General features: G+C 37.2%; 1 protein-coding gene across 6 annotated transcripts in view; it reads left to right on the top strand.

Moving 5' to 3' along the window:
• AP3B1 (adaptor related protein complex 3 subunit beta 1) overlaps positions 1-20872 on the top strand; it is a 156665-nt gene that overhangs the window by 116524 nt on the left and 19269 nt on the right. For all 6 annotated transcript variants that reach the window (XR_003994986.1, XM_030511426.2, XM_030511423.1 and 3 more), the window contains 2 exons: positions 11157-11388; positions 14214-14298. Coding sequence is in view for 5 of the 6 variants with exons in the window: in XM_030511426.2 (XP_030367286.1) it covers positions 11157-11388; positions 14214-14298 (317 nt within the window). In the remaining variant the exon portion in view is untranslated. The remainder of the gene's footprint in view (positions 1-11156; positions 11389-14213; positions 14299-20872) is intronic.

Here is a 20872-nt window from a genome sequence, read left to right as displayed (position 1 = left end):
AAAGTAAAGAATATGGATTTTTTTCAGATTAAAACATTGTATGTAAAATGAAATAAAACTTGGAGAAAATTGGTGTCTCAATATCATGTATAAGAGAGGCATTCCAGTACATACAGAGATTTTACCGCTACATTGAGGAAGTGCTAATATAGATGAGATCATCCTGACAAAAACCAAAATAACACCTTGCATTTTTCAACAAAAATATAGTGACCAAGATTCAAGTATAGTTGTATTAAGCTGTCAAAGATGTAATTTACATTTCAGCATTCATAAATATCTGTGCTATATCAAATACAGCATTTTATAGGCTGAGCTCACTTTGGCTGATAGGTGATACTGTGTAGTGTTTCAGCTTACATTATGCGCTTATCCTGACAGAGGAGGTTCTTTTCTGGGGGAAGATTTGAACTTGGTGCTTCTGTTGGAAGAAACCAATATGTAGAAGTAGTTACAATATAACCCTAAGTGTAAAATTATACATTATAGCCAGTAGGGTTCAGTATGTTTTAACTTCAGAGGTGTCTGGAGTACTGGCTGTTTGCCAAAATCAAAATAATATATTAGAAACCATGTATAGGAACTTATTTGAATTCATTTAGACTCAATGCTAAAAATCCCTCTCAGCAGTGTCCACTATTCCTCAAATTCATAATTAGGACACAAGGTGAGGCTGCAACCTTATTCTGTTTTTCTAATTCTTAAATTACTTCAAGTATTCCTCAGAATTTCCAGTTAGGTGGTCACTGGAAGCATCAAATCACTAAATTGAAGAAATTACTTGTTTGTATATTGGGAGAATGCCTTTTCCTTGAAACACCTAATGACTATTCCAAAGGAGTTTAAAATACCATGCTGCTTGGTGAAAGACATACATGCATTAGCCACCAGGCTTGTCATCTTTTTGCTTCATAGAAGCATACATAGGACAAAATGATAGTAAATCTTGAGGTTTGCCATGCGTAGTTATGAATTCACCAGTTGATTTGGTCACTGTTACTCTAGAAGTTGAAACCTGGATTGGGATACAGTTTAAGCCCTTGAATGTAGGAATTTTCTGAAAATGCAGTTAAAAAGAATTCTTCCTTAGTATCTGTTTAAGCTCTTTTCATAATCCACTGGTGATCCCAGAGTACCCTATGGTGAAGAATTTGCACTTTTGACTTTATACCAAGGTTTGTGGCCCATAATTATGTTACTGAACTCAGCCCTTTCGTTCGTGCTTGGGTAATAACGCTGACTTAATCATGAGAATATTCCCATTTTGTTGCTACTGAAGTTCTTCCTTGTATGGCTTTTAAAAAGATTTCGCTAATATTTTCATTGGATTATTCATGTGATCCATTATGCTCAGCAGAAGGAAAAGGCAAAGATGCCAAATCTCAAACAAAACCATGTGGTGGTGGTATATAAAGCTTTAAGCTCTATTATACATGCAAAATGCAATCTGTCTCACTGGCCCCAAGTTACACATAAAATACAAAACAAGTGCACACTCAGGGCTAAATTAATCTGGTATGGGACTAGTAGATTTTTCTGCTGTTCAAGAATTCTGGGTTAAGTCTTAATTGTGGTTCCTTTAGGTTATGTAGTCATTTTTGTGGTATGAGAGCAACACTTTTTATTTTTTATTCTGATATAGAGTTACTGGAAATCTGTTTGTTGATGTTTTAAGAGAATCATATTATGGAAGATTTTTATTATCTCTAGATTTACAGGTTACCTTGAACATACTACTGTTTGAAAGAATGATTTTATACCTACTTGAGACCATACAAATACTAGAGTAAAAAAAGGTAGAGAAAAGGATTAACTTTGCCAGCCTGACAGAGGCAGACTGTGGGCAGTATAATAAAAGTACTCTCTTGTTTGAGATTCGTCTCTGTGTGATATAAAAATCTACAGCAGTTATTTGGGGGGTTTTGATTTTTATTTTCCTTGCAAGTTTTTAGAGACACGAGTATTATTTTATCAATTTGAAATTCAGTAAGAATTTTTGGAACTCACTTTCTATTGTCCAGAATTGTCTAAAACCAACACTGGTTTAAAGATATGAGCATTGATATCCTAAATTTCAATTAGCCTCATTGACATACTAATCATTTAGGGAATTGTAGAGCCTAGAAATTAGCGATGATGCAAAAAGAAAGGAGTTAGGATGTATTAGAAATTGAAGGACTACCTAGCAGACGGGGCCTTTAGAAGCTGTTTTGTAGATGTAAACCAATTAAACGTGCCTTTGGTGAAAAGTTGTTTTTAAAATTTTCTGGAGTTTGACATTATGTCCTCAAGTGTCTGTATGCCTAGATAAAATAGCCCGAATTGAATTGTGATATCCTGTTGGTTTTCTAGACTGCAGATGTGAGCTTGCTTCCTTGCTTGGTTTCCCTGACCCTATCGAAAGGGTGCTGTCCTTAGTTTGGCAATCCGTATCGGCATAACTTAAGTATGCTCTGATGCTGGGATTTGCTACAGCCTCTTGAAATAATGCAGAGTGGGACATTGACATTTTTTTCTTACATTCTTTTTTTGCTTTTTGTTTTATTTTTTAGTGAATTATTAATTCTTTAGTTTTGTAAGAGCTGTATAGGGAAGACATTGCCTTGTGACTATGAGGCAATATGTTACTGGTAGTGGAGCAAAAGATCGTGAACAAACTGTTTTCTGCCAGTAGTTGTCTTTCCTTTGCTTAGTTTTTCGTCTTTCTCCTACTGCTATAGAATTATAGCAAGTTGCTCTCCTAGCTTCAGTTGAAAGATCATGTAAATGTGGCTGGGCTACGTGATAGCCCTTCTCCTCTTAGCTGTTGCGCAGTTGCTGGAGCATAGCCTTACAGTGAGTGTAAGAGAGGATATAGCTCTCACAGCTCAATAGGTAATTCTTGGATTATGTCATGGATATTGCCAATAGGAGGGCAGTAGAAGGGATACTTAGATTAAATGATTCAGTCCACTGCTTTAACAGAATGTAAATTAGAGGAATAGAACTATTATTATGATGATTCTTGGAAGCAAATATTTTTTTCCGATAATACATGTTTTATTCAAACATATATACATTTCTGAGTCAGGATCAAAAATTAATCTATGTTTATTATTGCAGCATTATTAAGCTAAGGAACAAACACAAAAGAAAAGAGACAACAGGCATAATTTTATGCTTGATAATGATAATACTTTAAGGTACACTGCAACCCAAACCATTCTATGATTCTATGATACTTCATATGAGAAAGCCTTTCCAGCTCTGTTTTCTGTGGTAGGTTTAATAGACCATGTAGTGCTTTTTATTTTAAATAATTATAGAAACCAGTTTTTTGTATTAACTTGAGCTTATTTACTAAGGACTCACTGAGCATGCGAAAAGAAGCATGTTCATGTGCAGAGGATTCAGTGGTTTGTAACTAGTCAGCTCTGTTGTGATAAAGAAAGCCAAAACTGCTGTCAGTGATCTTAAACTTCCCTGTAGATGGTTAAGGAGTAGAGAATTTTTAAGGCAAAATCCTGATGTTGCCTTCTTGTTCTTATATACAAAGTAGTTTAAAAATATTTGAAGCTCCTTTTGGAGTGATGGATCATCTTTCAACACATGCAGTTAGCCTGGGACCCAGTCTGACTCACCAATACAGTGTTCACAGTGATACCGCTGTGGAGTCCCTGTGCTGACTTTTAATTTGTGGTATCTTTCAATCAAATTGGGGTAGGAGGACAGTCTATATTTTTAAATTTTTTATTTCTGTTATTGTAAACAGCTATATATAAAAAAAAAAGTTTTGCAAGTTTAATCTTAATAATCTTCACCCAAAAAAAGCAGACACGCTATGTCATAAAATAACTATTAGTGACTAGTTTGTATCCTATAAATCTAACTTGAGTTGATAATATGGTCCATTACCAGCTAACTGCACAGAGTATTTTTCATTTTACACTCTTCAGTTACTTTTTAGTGAAGTGTTAAAAAATATGAAGCTTTTCTCCTCTCTAAAATTGCACACTGTCTGTCTGTTATTAGGGAGATAACAGCTCTTATAAATGTTTCAGTAAGCGTTAAGTAGACAGTTATGTGCGCTCTCATTCCACGCTTATTTGCTTACTGTAATAAACTGATAAAATATGTGTGGTTTGTCTCTGTGTATCTGCAGGCATCATGAGTCACATAGATTTCCTTTAGAAATAATGTTGTGTCTGCAGAATTGATTGGTTATTTTCATAAACCATCCGAAGGTACACGAATGACTTCTATTATTTAAACATATGCTGTGTAAGATTTGTAGGAGATTATCTCCTGGTTACTAGATGCTTCTCGTTCTGTTAACTCTCTGGAGGATTATTTTAACTCTAGAGTGATTGCAGGTATCTGCCCTATGGGTTTCTTTAAGTATTGCAGTTCTATGCATTAAATATTTTAGAATTAAAACAAAAAAATCTGTTTACCAGACTGATGCAACTGTTAAATAGACTGCATTACAGTCGCACCAACCTTTGCCAGCTCAAAACCCTTGCTAACAAGTAGAGGGCTTGAGAATTTTCTTTTTTTCAGAACTAAATTCCTTTTTTCACCATATATATATTTTATTTAGTACTGCCACGTTAAATGGAACTGAAAATTCATGTTCTATGGGAAGGAAGACAACAATGTCATTTGTCTGACTGTCCTTTGCCTGTCTGTTGCTCTGTATAGTATGATACTGAAAATAAAAATGGGTGGGCTCATGAGTGAAATTAGGACTAAAACATGAGCAGTAATGCTGAAAAGGGGCATAGATTAGAGTCTAAAAATCACAGGAAAGTTTCAGGAAGGTTTGAGTTAGCGAGGGGTTTTTGCTTTATGTATATGCATATGTATCTACATGTTGGACTTCTGACTACTAAATGTTTATGTTTTCATTCCTATTAATTAAATAATATTAATAAAACCAGCTATACGTTAACACAGAGAAGCTAGTATACTTCAAAATACTTGTTTTAACATGAATAAAACACATTTTGTAAGCTTTTTAATGAAAAATGAGTGAACCATTTCATTACTTTTCTATTGCGCATTTCCAACTCAAATTGAGCTAAATATTAAAAGTTAAAAGCTAAGCTTAACTTAAAAATAAGATTTAAGTTACATCTTAAAACTTAAGATTTATTGCTTAACTCAATGGTTTAAGTAACCATAATAACCTGTTACTGCTTTTGTCTCTATCAATCAGTAAGATACTTATTTTTTGAAGTACTCCTTTCTTATTTCCTGGCAACTGAGGGTTTTTTGTAAGAGTTTGACCTTGTCAATTGTTTCCAGAAATCTAAGAATATTAATCTATTAAAGTTTGGGGTTTGTATTTACAAGATGTTTTGAATTCCGAGGAACTGTGAAGGTCCATACAATTTGTACTTTTTCCATTCATTTTGCAATGGCCAGAAATCTGGCCACGTTTTGTCACAGAACAACGGAATCGTTAGGGTTGGAGGGGACCTCTGGAGGTCAAATCTCAAAGCAGGGCCGCCTAGAGCAGGTTACACAGGAACACGTCCAGGCATGTTTTGAATGTCTCCAGAGTAGGAGACTCCGCAACCTCCATGGGCAGCCTCTTCCAGTGCTCTGCCACCCTCAACATAAAGAAGTTCTTCCTCATAGAATCATAGAGTAGTTTGGGTTGGAAGGGACTTTCATAAGTCATCTAGTCCAATCCCCCTGCAATGAGCAGGGACAACTTCGTCTAGATCACGTTGCCTAGAACCATCCAGCCTGGTCTTAAATGTCTCCAGGGATATCACCACCTCTCTGGGCAACCTGTGCCAGTATTTTACAACCCTCATTGTAAAGAATTTTTTCCTCACATCCAGCCTGAATCTCCCCTCTTTTAGTTTAAAACCATCACCCCTCATCCTATTGCAACAGGCCCTGCTAACAAGTCTCTCCCCATTCTGTTTTAGTTTATGGCCATTGCTCCTTGTCCTGTCGCTGAAAAGAGTCTGGCACTATTCTCCTGGCACCCACCTTTGAGCCACTTATATGCATTAAAGAGATCCCCTCTCAGTCTTCTCTTCCTCAGACAAACAGGTCCAGCTTCCACAGTCTCTCCTCGTAAGAGAGATGCTCCAGACCCCTGATCATCCTTGTGGCCTCCGCTGGACCCTCTCCAGTAGCTCTTGGTCTTTCTTGTGCTGAGGAGCCCAGAACTGGACACAGGACTCCAGATGTGGCCTCACCATGGTCGAGTAGAGGGGGAGGATCACCTCCCTCAACCTGCTGGCCACACTCCTCCCGATGCACCCCAGCTTTCTAATGGCCCTCCTGGCCGCAAGGACATACTGCTAGCTCATATCATCTACCAGTGCACTCAGGTCCTTCTCAGCTGAACTGCTCTACAGTAGGTCAGCCCCAACCCGTACTGGTTGTACTGTTGTCGCTCTGCTATTCTCCATCATCTTTGAAAAATCATGGAGAAGAGGTGGTGGTACTTGGGGTTCTTCCTCCCCAGGTGCAGTGCCCTACACTTGCCCTTGTTGAACCTCATTAGGTTTCTCTCTGCCCAATTCTGCAGCCCATCAAGGTTCTGCTGAATGGCAGCACAGCCTTCAGGTGTATCAGCCACTGCCCCCAACACCGTATCATCAGCAAAAAAAATAAATAAAAAAATCCAGGGCATTGATAAACAAGTTGAGTAAGACTGGACCCAGTACTGATCCCTGGAGAACAGCACTGAGTACAGGCCTCCAACTGGATTGGTCAAGCAAGGTTTCCTCTTGGTGAACCCATGCTAACTACTCCTGATGACCTTCTTTTCTCTACATGCTTGGTGATGGCCTCCAGAATGACCTGTTCCACCACCTTTTCAGGGATGGACATGAAGCTGACTGGCCAGTAGCTTCCCAGGTCATCCTTCTTGCCCTTTTTGTAGATGTGAGTGACGTTAGCCTTCCTCCAGTCATCGAGCAGCTCTTCTCCATGATTTTTCAAAGATGATGGAGAATAGCAGAGCGACAACATCTGCCAGCTAGCTCAGAAACGTGGGTGCATCCCATCAGGGCCCATAGATTTATGGGTGTTAAGTCTGTCTAGACAATCTCTAACCCAACCCTCTATGACCAGGGGGAAGTCTTCCTTTCTCCAGCCTTCTCCTCCTACCTCTGAGATCTGGGACTCCTGAGAGCCATCCTCAGTGGTAAAGAATGAGGCAAAGAAGGCATTCAGTAATTCTGTCTTCTCTGTGCCTTCTGTTACCAGGACACCCATCTGATTCAGCAGCAGCCCCATATTTTCTCTAATCCTTCTTTTGCTGCTGATATACTTGCAGAAGCCCTTCTTGTTGTCCTTGATGTCCTTTGCTGGACTCAATTGCAAATGGGCCTTGACCTTCTTTGTTGCATCCCTGCATACCCTTGACAACGTTCCTATAGTCCTCCCACTTGGTCTGTCCCTTTTTCCACATCCCGTAAATTTCTTTCTTGTGTTTAAGATTTACTAGGAGCTCCCTGCTCATCCATGCAGGTCTCCTGCCCCCTTTGCCTGATTTCTTCCTCATGGGAATACACTGGTCTTAAGCTTGGAGAAAATGGTGCTTAAATATTGACCAGCTCTCTTGGACTCCCTTGTTTTCTAGAGTCCTATCCCACAGGATTCCTCTAGGTAGGTCTTTGAAGAGGCCAAAATCAGCGCTCTGGAAGTTTAGGGTTCTGGTCCTGCTTACTACTTTGCCTCCCCCATTTCAGAGAGGTAATCAAATAACCAGGTTCTCAAGAAGGGCTGTCAGAGGGTTCACGATAGCCATTAACACCCTCAGTGTGGTTAGCCCTTTGATTCTCATTTTGAGAGGTTGTCAGGAGACATTTGTCACAGTACTGGTTGTTATGACCTACTCCCCAGGAGGAAGCAATGGCATGAGCACTGCCACTTTGGACCCTACCCTTCAACTCCTGGCACAAGAGTCATTACTTCATAAATATAATTTAAAGATAAACTACATAAAAGTACCCTTAATCTTATCATATATTTGTGCCGGTAAAATGGCACAGGAGTAAAAAGATACCTGGTCATTATTCGTCTTGTAAAATTGTGTTGAACTGTATTCTTGGACAAAAGAGTTAGATCGAGTTCATGCTTGTCAGAGACCAGTAATTAGTCTGAAAAAAAATTACTCCATATAAAATAAGGGTGCCTGTATTCTTCAAGTGTTATTGCTACTACTATTTAAAGACGGACAGAAATTTATATATTTGGCTATGTGTTCTATTTTAAACAGCTATATTTTCTTCTGATCATATAGGAAAATGAAAAATATTGGTCCTGAGAACATCACGGTATCTTTTTAGGGGTAAGAAAATGAGAACTTTACCAGTTTACTTTAAAATTATTAATAAATTGCACACATTCAAAGTTGGGGTTGTAGAGTTTCCTCAGTTCAGATGTATTCTAAAATTGCCTTGAGTCTTCACACTAAAAGTTACTGGTAGATCATAGAATCATAGAATGGTAGGGTTGGAAAGGAACTTAAGATCATCTAGTTGCAATCCTTCTGCCATGGGCAGGGACACCTCACATTAGACCATGTCACCCAAGACACTGTCTTGCCTGGCCTTGAACACTGCCAGCGTGGGGCATTCACCACTTCCTTGAGCAGCCTGCATTGTTGAGCTTCATGAGGTTGGCATTGGCCACTTCTCAAGCGTGTCAAAGTCCCTCTGGATGGCATCCCTTCCCTCCAGTGCTTCCACACAGCTTGGTGTCATGCAGTTGATACACTGCAAGCAAACTTGCAGAGGGTGCACTCAATCCCACTGTCCATGTCACCAGCAAAGATGTTGAACAAGATCAGTCCCAACACCTACCCCTGAGGGACACCACTTGTTTTTGGTGTCCATTTGGACATTGAGCCGTTGACCAAGATCATTAATTTGTTTATGAAAAAAACTAATACCAGAGGTTAGAGAAAGAAACGCTAGGTAAAAAGTTGAAAGTGAAATCTGATGTGGAAGTTTTTTCCAGGGGTTTTTGCTCAGTAACATTCTGTATGTGGTGTTCTAATTACAGGCATACATAAATTGAGTTTTGAGGGGATGGGAAGCCTTTCTGGCTTTTCTCCTTCATTATTTTTTCTTCATGCGGTGTGATATGTGTGAAACTTAATGCACCTTCTGAAGCCCCATCTGAATACACACTCAGTTCCTCATGTTTTCTTCAGCTTTCACCAGTGTTATGCTCACACTTCTAAACATTTAATAGTTCATTTTTACAGATACTCCTTTGAGGTGATGACTATTACTAGCCTGGCTTTCCAGTTCAGAAACAGGTGCTCAGAGGTGAAGATCAAGTTTGTTATGTGCTCTCTAACATCTGAAGTTTTTCGACAGGATTCTTTACAGCCTAATGTTATTCAGACACTCTTCCATTTCTGTAACACCTTGTGGCTTTAAATCCCAGCTCTTACCAGCTTCTCGTATTATTGAAAATGTTCACTAAGTCTTCAGATCAGCCCCTCCTTGTTTAATGTGGCAGTCAGGAAAATGTAGCAGCCTGTAAGACTCCTGTAGAGAAGGCACAATAAAAGCACATTCTCCTTGCATAGCTGCTTGGAGTCTTGAACATCCTGCTGTTTGCAGTTGTCTCTTCCATGTGGTTACACAGTCAGAGCTATGGGTAGGGCAAGAGAAGATGGACACTCATCTGTGGAAACAGGTACACGGTAAAGTTTGGTAGCTCATAGTGCATTGACCAGACAAATGGGATTTTCATGCTGAGCATTCAGGTTTTTCAGCTTCCGTGTTCTGTTTGTGTGGTGTCACTGTTCATGTAATTTCCTAGCCTTTCCTTAAAACTTGTTTAAAGAATTCAGAATCGCTTTTCCACAGTTTTCTGCATATTCCTTACTTTTGCAGTTTTGAACTCATGATTACAGAGTTCCTTTGCAGCAGTATCTTCTGGAAATTTGTTTGCACACTGAATGTCTTTTATTCATGCTACTTCTTCAGGACAGAGTGGAGCCAAATATCCTTGTGGCAGCAAGGCTGTTTCAAAAATGGCAACATCCTTCTGCTCTATATAACTGTGGTTTTAGTATTTGCCTGATGTAATTATTAGGCCACATTTTTTGGTGGTTTTAACAAGAGAAGATGACAATTTCTCACTATGCTTTCACAGCACAGAGTGGGCTTGGGGTCACCCTTGAGGTCTGATGCATGGAATGGAATGAGACTTCATGTTGGATCAACAAAATTATTTTAACTCTAACTCTGAAAAAAATCTGATAATAGGTAACAGTAGAGTTAAAATACTGAAAACAGATGTATAATGGACAGTGAAGCAAATAAAACAAAGTTAAAGCTTCTATTTCTCAGCACCAGGAATGTTATTTTTAGATTCTTTTATCTAATATCTATTACTGACATTTGTGCGCTTGCATCCCAGAAAGCCAACTGTACCCTGGGCTGCATCAAAAGAAATGTGACCAGCAGGTCAAAGGAGGTGATCCTGCCCCTCTACTCTGCTTTTGTGAGACTCCACTTGGAGCACAGTGTGCAGTTCTGGTGTCCTTAACATAAAAAGGACCTGAAGCTGTTGGAGCAAGTCCAGAGGAGAGCCATGAGGATGATCAGGGGGTTGGAGCACCTCCTGTATGAAGACAGGCTGAGAAAGTTGGGTCTGTTCAGCCTGGAGAAGAGCAGGCTGCGTGGAGACCTCATAGCAGCCTTCCAGTATCTGAAGGGGGCCTGTAAGGATGCTGGGGAGGGGCTCTTCATCAGGCATTATAGCGATAACGACAAGGGTTCAAACTTAAACAGGGGACGTTCAGGTTAAATATAAGGAAGTTCCTTACTGTGAGGCTGGTGAGACACTGGAACAGGTTGCCCAAAGAAATGGTGAATGCCCCATCCCTGGCAGTGTTCAAGGCCAGATTGGACAGAGCCTTGGGCAACATGGTCTAGTGTGAGGCATCACTGCCCATGGCAGGGGGTTGGAACTAGATGATCTTAAGGTCCTTTCCAGCCCAAACCATTCTGTGATTCTGTGATTCTGTTTATGGATTTGAATATGTCCTTACATGTTTATAGTTCACTAAAATTGTGACTAGAAAGCAGGTGCTCTAGCTGAGTGAAAAGTGTGATATTTAGATGTCATTTTATCTGTTCTTGGCTTACAACATTCACCAACCCTTGTTTTGTATTTAACAGGTCACTACCCAAGTCTCTGTGCCAACAAAAACACATGAACTGCTTCATCGAATGAGTGGAAAAGGATTAGCAGCTCATTATCACTTCTCCAGACAGCCAGGCATTTTTGGTGATCGTATGGTATCTGTGCAAGTGACAGTAACAAATACAACTGATCACAAGATAGAGAATATTCACATCGAGGAGAAGAAATTACCTTCAGGCATGAGGATGCATGAGTTTAGTCCAATAGGTAATTGTATCCTATCTTTAAAAATATAGAATCTTCATGTTTTGCAAAATTTTAAACATAGGAAAGGGATTTTGCATAGTCATACATGTACTCATATATATATGTATACATACAGTCATGCAGCTGTATTTTCTTAGATAATCTGATACTAGAAAAAATTAATTCAGCTTTCCCCTACTTGTATTTGACATCAAAAATAACTCCTTAGATAATAACTTCCATGCCTGAAATCTTACCTGCTTTTTCAAATAACATTTATATCAGTTCCAGTCAATATAATAAAGTTTTTCTGTCTTCCCACAAACTTTGATTCTCTTAACAGCCTTAATCCAGAATGGCTATAATGGACTACTATTTAGAATGAGGTTTTGATTTATATTCACAATTATTTTCTCTCCAGCCTTTCGGGACAACCTGTTCCAGTGTCTCACCACCCTCAAAGTGAAGAATTTCTTCCTAATACCTAATCTGTAATCTACCCTCTTTCAGTTTAAAGCCATTCCCCCTTGTCCTATCCCTACATGCCCTTGTAAAAAGTCCTTCTCCAGGTTTCTTGTAGGCCTCTTTCAGGTACTGGAAGACTGCTATAAGGTCTTCCTGGAGCTTTCTTTTCTGAACATTATCCTGTGAATCCAGGTCACATTAAAAGAATACAGAAACAATTCTTAAAGCACAGCAGTGAAGTAAAGAGTATTCTTTGTTTTCAGTAAATCATTAACATAATTAAAAAGATGTTTGGTATTAAATTGCTGTATGCTATTGAAATGCATATTTTCAATATTGAAAAGGCACTACAGATTTACAACAAATAGCTACAAAAGCAGTTGTAGAATGCTATAATTTATTTCAGAGTTAAAATCTTGTAGCCATTTGCATTTTGATGATTATACGCGCTTGATCAAGATTGCTTTTAGAAAAGATACTAATTTTTGTGTTAAGTGAACTGTTTAGTGTTTATTCTCTGATAAAGACTCCAGTGCAAAGTTCTGATTTCATGTTAGTTTTGACCATCAGCCTTAATTTATATCCCTCCCTTTGAACATTTAAAGAAATAAAGCCACAAAGGCTTACAAGTAGAAAACTAGTACTTCTATAAATCAGACCAGGAGATACTGTGCTCACAATAACAGTCAGGGAACAGTAGCATTTACTTCCTTCACGTGAAAAAAAAAAAAAAAGAAAAAAAAAAAAAATTAATAAGTTACCCAGTTCAGGTTTCTTGAGTTCCACAAGACAATCCTACCCTTAAAGTATTTATTTCCCCAAGAAAGACATTATTGTGGCATACGTCCTGTGAAGCTGTGTTTCTTCGGTGGAAAATAAGTAATATATCATCTATAGTTCCTTCAAAAAATGTTGCTTTTCTTGCTTCAATGCAAATTTTCTGTATTCTTTGTCACTTTATCTAGCTCACTTTATATACCTTGTTCTTGCAACTATATTTTCTGTTTCCAGCATTTGGAAAACACATCCTTTAATTTGCCCAGCAGAAACAAAAGAAGTGTCAGTGCAGACAGGTATTCCTACTGGACTATGTCTAGTTTTGCCTCCATCTCTGCAATTAATGTTGGCAATTGTCCTGATTTTGCCAATAGAAATGGACCAGATTATTTTACCTAAATCCTGTGGACAGTATTCTTTTGTTGGGTTAGGTGCCTTTGAAACCCTATTGGAAAACAGTAAGATCAAAGGCTTCAGTAAAGTTTAGTCTGAATTTGAGCATGAGCCTGTAATCTTTCAATGCTTTACACAAACCTCTAGAAATACTTTGTTTTCTCTTCATTTCCTAGCATTAGCTTAGTCTTTGCCTAACTGCATCACATACACATTTTCCATATTTGTCAGAACTTACTCTTGGAACAGTTAAATTTTTTTCCTTTTGTTGTGGAGCGGCTGCCTACTCTTTAGTTCCTAAAAAGCATCAGATAAGTCAATTAATAAACTGGAAATTAGGCACTTTTCTGCCTGCCCAATAACTTTTATTTGAATTCCTGTATTTAAGCGTGCTTTTAGGTTTTCTTTCTTGCTTGAGAAGTCAAACTGCTACAGTGCTTGTTCTTGGTACTTCTGCTTATGTAAAGAAAGAGCTTTTCTTCCTACCAAAACAAAGCCTTATCTCTACAGCATCAAGAAAACAGTATAGTGATATAGCCAAGAAACTAAGAATGAGCATGTCTTTTAATATCTTAATTTGAGAAGTCCACAAGTCTGCACTGCTTGTAAAGCACAAAATTATCTTCCATTTTGGGTTCATAATCTTTCTACTCCTTTCCATAACTAATGCAAGGAGAATACTGAGAAATAAGTAAATCATACTAAATATGAAGTATTTTAAGTTCATCTCTTTTTGCATTACTGTGTGTGGTAATCTAAATTTTTTTAATATTCGTAGTGGTTTACCATTTATTAAGTAAATTTGCAAACTGGTGTTACTGAAAATGAAATCTCAGTGCTGGATCTATACACAAGTAAAATGATGTAACTTCAGCGTATTTTTTCTGCCAGAAATTTTCCTAGATTTTCTAGGAAAAATTCTCACTTTGTTGGTAGTGGGACCGTAAGATTGAAAGGGGAATGTTTCATGTACACTGACTGTGGGGAGAGAAAATCCAAGACACTTAAACATGCAAGTGTGACATTTGCATGGTGCTTACTTGAGATAGAGCTACAAGTATTAGCTATTTTTATGGAGGTTTTGATTTGGGTTTTGTTTGTTTGTTTGTTCTAATACAGGTTTTCTAATTATGTACAGTTTGAGGGTTTGCATCTGGGGTTTTCTGTTGCTTTGCATGTGTAATTTACCTATTCAAAATGTTTTCATGTAGAATGCCTTGAGCCTGCAGGATCCGTTACCGTTTCAGTGGGTATTGACTTCTGTGATTCTACTCAGATGGCCAGTTTCCAGTTATGGTGAGTTCCTGGAGAGGGAGGGTAATTTTTTGCTCTCTGAAGGCACAAGTAGTGTATATTGGAAGTTTACTTGGCAGTAACAGACTTGCTGTTTATTAAATATTTAAAGAATTGAAGAACAGTTCACAACGTGCTGTATACCCAAGATGTTTTTAGAGAAATAAGATGATGTTAGTGTTTGGTTTTACTATTACAAGGGTTATCAGTTTACTTCAGTCTTCTGAATCTTTTGGCACTTCTAAAAACAGAGATTTGATGGTAAACTCAAATCTAGGATTGAAATCACATGTAGAAGTTCAAAACTTCTTTAACAGGTTGTGTTTGGGAGGTCCTGTTTTTCCCCTGGTGCAAATGATACCAAGCAGAAGTATGAACTCTTCTTCTGATGTGGAATTGCTTCTCTGTTCTTGAGCTTCGTCTTTATTATTTACCCTTCTTCTTGGCATTCTTTTTAATAACACTACCTTGAAGGGAGCAGTCGGGTCTGACTAGCCTGCTGGAGTGTTTTGTGCGTGTTCTTCCCTGTAAGAAATTACAGGTCAAAAAAGCGCATAGGGTGAGCAGTTTTCCTACCTCGAGTGCTTATTATGGCTGTTTGTGATCTATGTAACATGACTGCATGAAACCAACCCCAAAATTTGCTGGCCAAGGAAGCTTATTCCTCATGCTGTAGATTATTTAAAATTATTAAAGAAAGAGTGAAAAGTAACTGGCTGGCCAACTAGATTTTGTCTTATATTAATGGCATTAATGACATGTTCAAGAAGTTCCTTTGTATGAGTTCCTGTTGTACTGTAGGCTAGGAGGGAGCTTGCTCACCCAGTGAGAACTCTCTTATACGCTAGCATTTGAAACCAGGGAAAATTTATAGCAGCAGTGTCCAAACATTAGGAATGAATGTATGGGAGAAAGCTAGACACCTTCTTTTAAGAGCTATTCAGGCTTATAGTCTTGGAAACTACACAGATAGATCTGCATATTTTTTTTTCTTTTTATATTTTGATACAATGTTTTCAGACATATTTTATTGCAAGAAGCACTACTTTATATATTCTGGATATTGAATAGACATTCTTGTTGCTGCATTCCAGTTTAGGGGGGAAGCTCTTTGAGAAAGTTCCATATCCTTTTCTTGAATGCTGTAAGACATTTCAGTGTAGTTCTACTAAGCACAGTTTTTGCAACTTACCGGTTGTTAAGGATAGCAGGAAAATCATAATAATAGAGATGCACCCAAGTGACTCCAAAAGAATCGCTACTAAAATAACATTTCTTGTTCTAGGGTAAGGAGCTTTTATTATTAAATTTATTTACTTTTACCACTCCTCAAACATGTTCCTATACGGTCTGTGCTCATATATAGATATTAGTAAAGATATCGTGATAGATATCTTTACATGATAGATATCATGTCAAGATATTAGTACCTGCAGTAAGATGTTTGCAGCACGTAGTTTATGTGTATCACGTTGTTGAAGCTGGTCTGTATGCTGTTTGCTGGAATTTGGAACCAGGTTTGGTCTGTTGGCTGATGCTATGTTCATTTGGGAAGTGAAGTTCCTTTCTAGGCAATGCAATTTCATAATGGCTTCAAAATTATAAGCTCTGTTTCCTTAAAAATATTTGGGATTTGGTTTTAATAAAATATGCCCAGTTTATCAAGCAGGAACATACTTTTTTTTAAATAGAGCAGATTTTTTTTTAAGTACGTATTTTCAGTATACTAATGATTTGATTCCAAACTTAGACCATTTATTGCTGAGAATCTTCGCAGTGGTGAGGATAAGCAATGTAGCATAACATATTGATTTTATGCAGATCATCACCGTTATGTTTTGGGAGGTCTGCTGTATTAGCGATATATAAAAACTGATTACTTTCTCCAGCATTGCCTAGTAATTGTTTATTATTTTCCTATTAGACAAACAAGACAGATCAATATTCCTGAACACCGACCAGACTATGAGTAACATCACTGTAAATAGATTTGCCTCAGACCTCAATGGTGTATTCATTTTAATGATTTGGACAATGTGAGTTCAATGACAAAGCACTCAAGCTAAGTTTAAAATTAAATTAAGAATAGGAATTGCTTACTTTGTTCCTTTGCTAATTGATAGGGCCTTGTTGCTTTGACACTACTTCTTAAAAAATAGTATAAAACCAGATAAAATGTTCTTTGCATTAAAATTGCTATTTTACTGTTAAAACATGTATTGTTCAAAATCCTAGTAATGTTCAATATTATTGAAGAAATTGCACAGTGTGATGTTTCGGGGGCAGTATCTCAGGGAACTCAGCCTTTTTAACTTGTCATATTTATTAAAAAGCTTTTATCCAAAAGGAAAAATGACTTGTAGAAGTTAGTCAAAATATAGTTGAAATACTGTGCACAAAAAGGTGTTGATATCCTTGTTTTTCCTGCTAAAATATCTTGATGAAAGACATTGACAGTTATTTTGCTTTTTTGTTAGAGGCATGTTCAGTGGTAGCGTGTTCCTGATCAAAATAATTTTCGTAACGTTGTTCTAAGAGGAGCACTTTGTCTTGCATCAAATGTAATTGATCCTGAAGCAGTGTAATCACAATTACTCACTTTCTTAATTGGCCTGCCCAAAATCAGAAAATGGAAACCGATCGGCAGTGTTTAAATCAATAGCTTTGTAGTAAAGCTTGTGGGGGTAGGGACATAGTGGTAATGGGTAGATCAATCGGTCTTAGATGCCAATCATGGTCTGTGTGTTTTGCATAGCAAACACTACCTCTCTGCTTGGGGATGTGCTGTTGTACTAGCAGTTCAATAAATACAAACTGTAAGAAGTAAAAAACTAACATGAGTAATAAAATATTTAGATCTCTTTCTGAATTTGTTGTACAAGTCAAGGACAATGAAGGAGAAACTGCATTATAGAGAGAGGTTCGAAGGCCTGAGCCTTGAAAGACCTCATAAATACTGTTTTTTATTAAGCAAGATCACATGTCTAATTAAAAAGAGGTGATACGCCTTAACTTAAAAACTGGTCGTAATGCATTTATTTAGATTATTAGATTGTGTATTAGGATGCTTACGTTATGTACTCATAAGAGAACATCTCTTCATTGTTATTTTTCTGGTGTCACCTCCTTTCAGAGGCACATTCTTCCAGCCACACCGCTGTGCTGCACAATAATGCCTCTCAAGCAGAAAGTTAAAGAGGAATAAATGGAGGAACTTAGTCTTTTAAAAGATTTCTGTGAGCACTATTTGGCACTATGAAACTTCCTTCCTATCTTAAAAATGCAGGCAAAGGATTAAAAGCTGCGTCCCAAAAAACTCCTACAAAACTAATTTTTAACCCAAAGGCACCCACACCAAGTCATTCTGACAAAATGATACTCTCTCAGAAAAGCAAAGCTCTCATTACTTTCTTTTTGGGTTACTTTGTTAAGATTCTGCAAGCAGGATATACACAACATAGAAGTATAAAACAATTTGTTATTGGTAGTCTGATAGCTTGTTGAATCCTAGTTAAGCATTAGTATATTCACAACCCCCAGCAAGAGACCTCAGTCGTTGCAAGACAGGTAGGCATCATTACATAGAGGAAAGGTAAGAACAGATCTTTGATGATACAGGCTGACTGCAGAGCTCCACTGCAGAATTTTATTTTTCCTTGTCAGATTGTGTATATTTCCATATTGCTGTGTTTTCTGTTGAGTCCTAGGAAGAGTGAGGCTGCACATGAACCACTACTGTCATTTCTTCTATCACTTCAGCCCTTTTTCTCATGAAAGCAGGATGCTGTCTTTTCCTTTCTTCAACCAGACTGTGAGCAAAGTCTCCTAACCTTCTCCATTCCATGTTTTGCAGGAACTTAGTGTATGGCTCCTCCTCTTCGTTTTTTAATCATATGTGGAGATTTTTTGAACACAAGACAAAAATAGTGAGCTGGATTTGTACACATGTATTCTGGGTCAAGCAGCTACTAGAAGTGAAATAAAAAAGGATAATATAAATAGCAAGAAGAATATTCCCCAGCCTCTTATTAGAATAGTATTTTTTAAAAGCTTTGGCAATCAAGAGTTTAAAAGTCTGCTATTGTGGAATCTTATAAGAACTCATACACGAGTGATAATATTATTTGTATTAGTTTTAAAGAAGATGTTGCCATCATTGTCCTCAAGTGTTTTGTCATGGCAGATGAATTCTTTGCCAGGAACCCTTTGGAGCCAATCTTTAAAAAAAAAAAAAAATAATTAATTAATAAAATGAAGGGAAGAGAGAGAGACAATAGGGAAAATGGGCACTGACTTCACGTGACAGGTGTGTGCTGCTCCCACTGCAGCCATCTAAAGAGAAGTTAAAACTGTGCATCTTCTAAGGGATTACATGTTAGTCTTGCGGTGTCATTTATCAGGTAGGACCAGGTGATTTCCACATGCTCCTTCTGACCTGAATTGTTCTATGGAACTATCAAATTACTCCTGTTAAATTAGATATTACTACATCTCTAATATAAATAAGTAATAAAAGAGATGCTGGTCAACAAACAAAAGCCATATATTTAGCCTGTAAAGTGTGTGCTAAAGCAAATGACATAAGGGAGGATGATTTTCTCTGGCTGAAAAAGAAATTTACTGAAGTACGCTAAAATTAAAGTAGTGCAAAGCAAAACAGATGCTGGCTAAAGAGAAGTTAAGAACAAAGTGGTTTTGAAGAACATCTAGCAATTTCTGCTTGCAGACTACAAAGAGTTCATGGCTTATCAAAGAATATCTTACTAGCTTTCTAATCACTAGGGCAAAGGGAAGTGGCATGTTTGTTAACAGCAGAGGTGTCAAGTGGTCCTCTCGGGCAGTTACAGCCATATAAAACCCAAGCTATGCTCACGCTTTATTCCTTCATATTGTGAAAAGATTGTTAAAAGCAATTCAGAGCAAGTGGCATGATCAGTCGATGTGGGACATGAATCATTGTACAGAAAACTGCTTTATCTGTTTTATGGTGAATTATGTAGTGCACATGTGGTTTTAATATGAAAGATAACTTTGGTTAAACGATCAGTTGAACAATACCAATGAAAGTGTTGTTGAAAGTTTTAGTCACATAGTCCAAGCAGTATATATAAACAGCAAAAAGTTATGAGGCAGTTGATTAAAGACCTTTACTTCAGCTTCTGAGGTGATGGAGTTCTGGTCAGTTTTCCAAGGAAAAATTAAAAAAAAAATAAAATTACTTACTCAAACAATCCCTGGTCTTTTAGCGTACTAATGGCTTTAGAGATGGACAGTATTTAAAGTAGGACATGGGAAAGAAAAATGAGACTTTGTTAGCTAAGCAAATTTTTTAAAGCAGCACTTCATAATGATTCTTTATAAAGGAAATACTAGCCAAGTTTGAAGGAATTGTTTCAATGTATGTTTACTAAATAATGCTTTTCAACAAAATTAATATTAATTCTGAATTTTATTTGAAAAACCCATACTTGAGATACCTAAACATAATTAGAACACATCAGAAGTCAGAAAGTAAGACTGTACTAGTCCTAAGCATTTGTGAAATTGTGAAGTCAGATAATTATGGTAAGTATTAAAATTTTAAGTAGTAGGACTGTAAAATGCTTTCCTATTTTCAAGTTGCTTGTCTTGCATCTTTAGGAGGGAGACACGTACCTTTTCTGTATTTATGATCTAGTGCTGGTTTTTCTATCAGTCTATCTTTTTTCAGAATGTTGAAGTTGCAGAGTTAGAAAAAAATCAGTTTGAGGTTAATTTAAATACTATGGAGATTAGTTGATGAAATACATCATCCATTCTAATGACTGTATCATTATATTTAAGTAGGATATCTGAGGCATATCAACCATCAATATGTATTGACTATTTAGTACATCACAAAAAAAAAAAAAAAGTATTCTCTTCTAAAAATTTCTCATGCCTCAAATCATTAACAAAGATTTTGACTGGTTGTACTGATCCTGAATTGTTAGCCTAATCCCTTATGGTATACTTAGTCAATCAAGTATAGCAGAATGAATGTATCTTGAGTTTCTATAGCCGTGGAGAACTCCAAGATGAGAGAGTTAGAAACTTGGGTAATCGAATGAGTAGGGACAGCAAGTTCAGTGTATGGTATTTATTTCTTAAGGAGGAATCTATAGCACTTGGTAGTAGTATGCTACTACTGATAGTAAGTTTTTTTAAATCTCTGCCATTATGAAAACTGCCTCAAATTCTGCAGATTTTCAGTGTGTTTTTACATCAACCAGTATGCTCTGTGGTTTTGTTACTCCAGAATTGTTTGGTTTGTTTGGGTTTTTTTAGACAATACTAATCCTTTCTGTCTGAAATTAGACCTTTTCTAGGTTTAGCCATATTTGTGGGACAGCTATTGTTGATGGTGGGATTTGTGAATAACAGTTCTTTTAAAGGAATTGTAAAATGTATAATAATTTGTCCTTTGCAAGCATTTAGTTTGAGTGTGATGCTTTATAGATTACAAATAAACATTAATATCAGTAAAAGTTATATTTTCAAAAATACAAGAGCATGCGTACTATATTAATACACATTTGTGCTGGAGAAAATGGATCGG

Source organism: Strigops habroptila, chromosome Z (genome assembly GCF_004027225.2).
Source record: "Strigops habroptila isolate Jane chromosome Z, bStrHab1.2.pri, whole genome shotgun sequence".
Taxonomy (NCBI): Eukaryota; Metazoa; Chordata; class Aves; order Psittaciformes; family Psittacidae; genus Strigops; species Strigops habroptila.
This window is presented reverse-complemented; position numbering and strand designations above follow the sequence as displayed.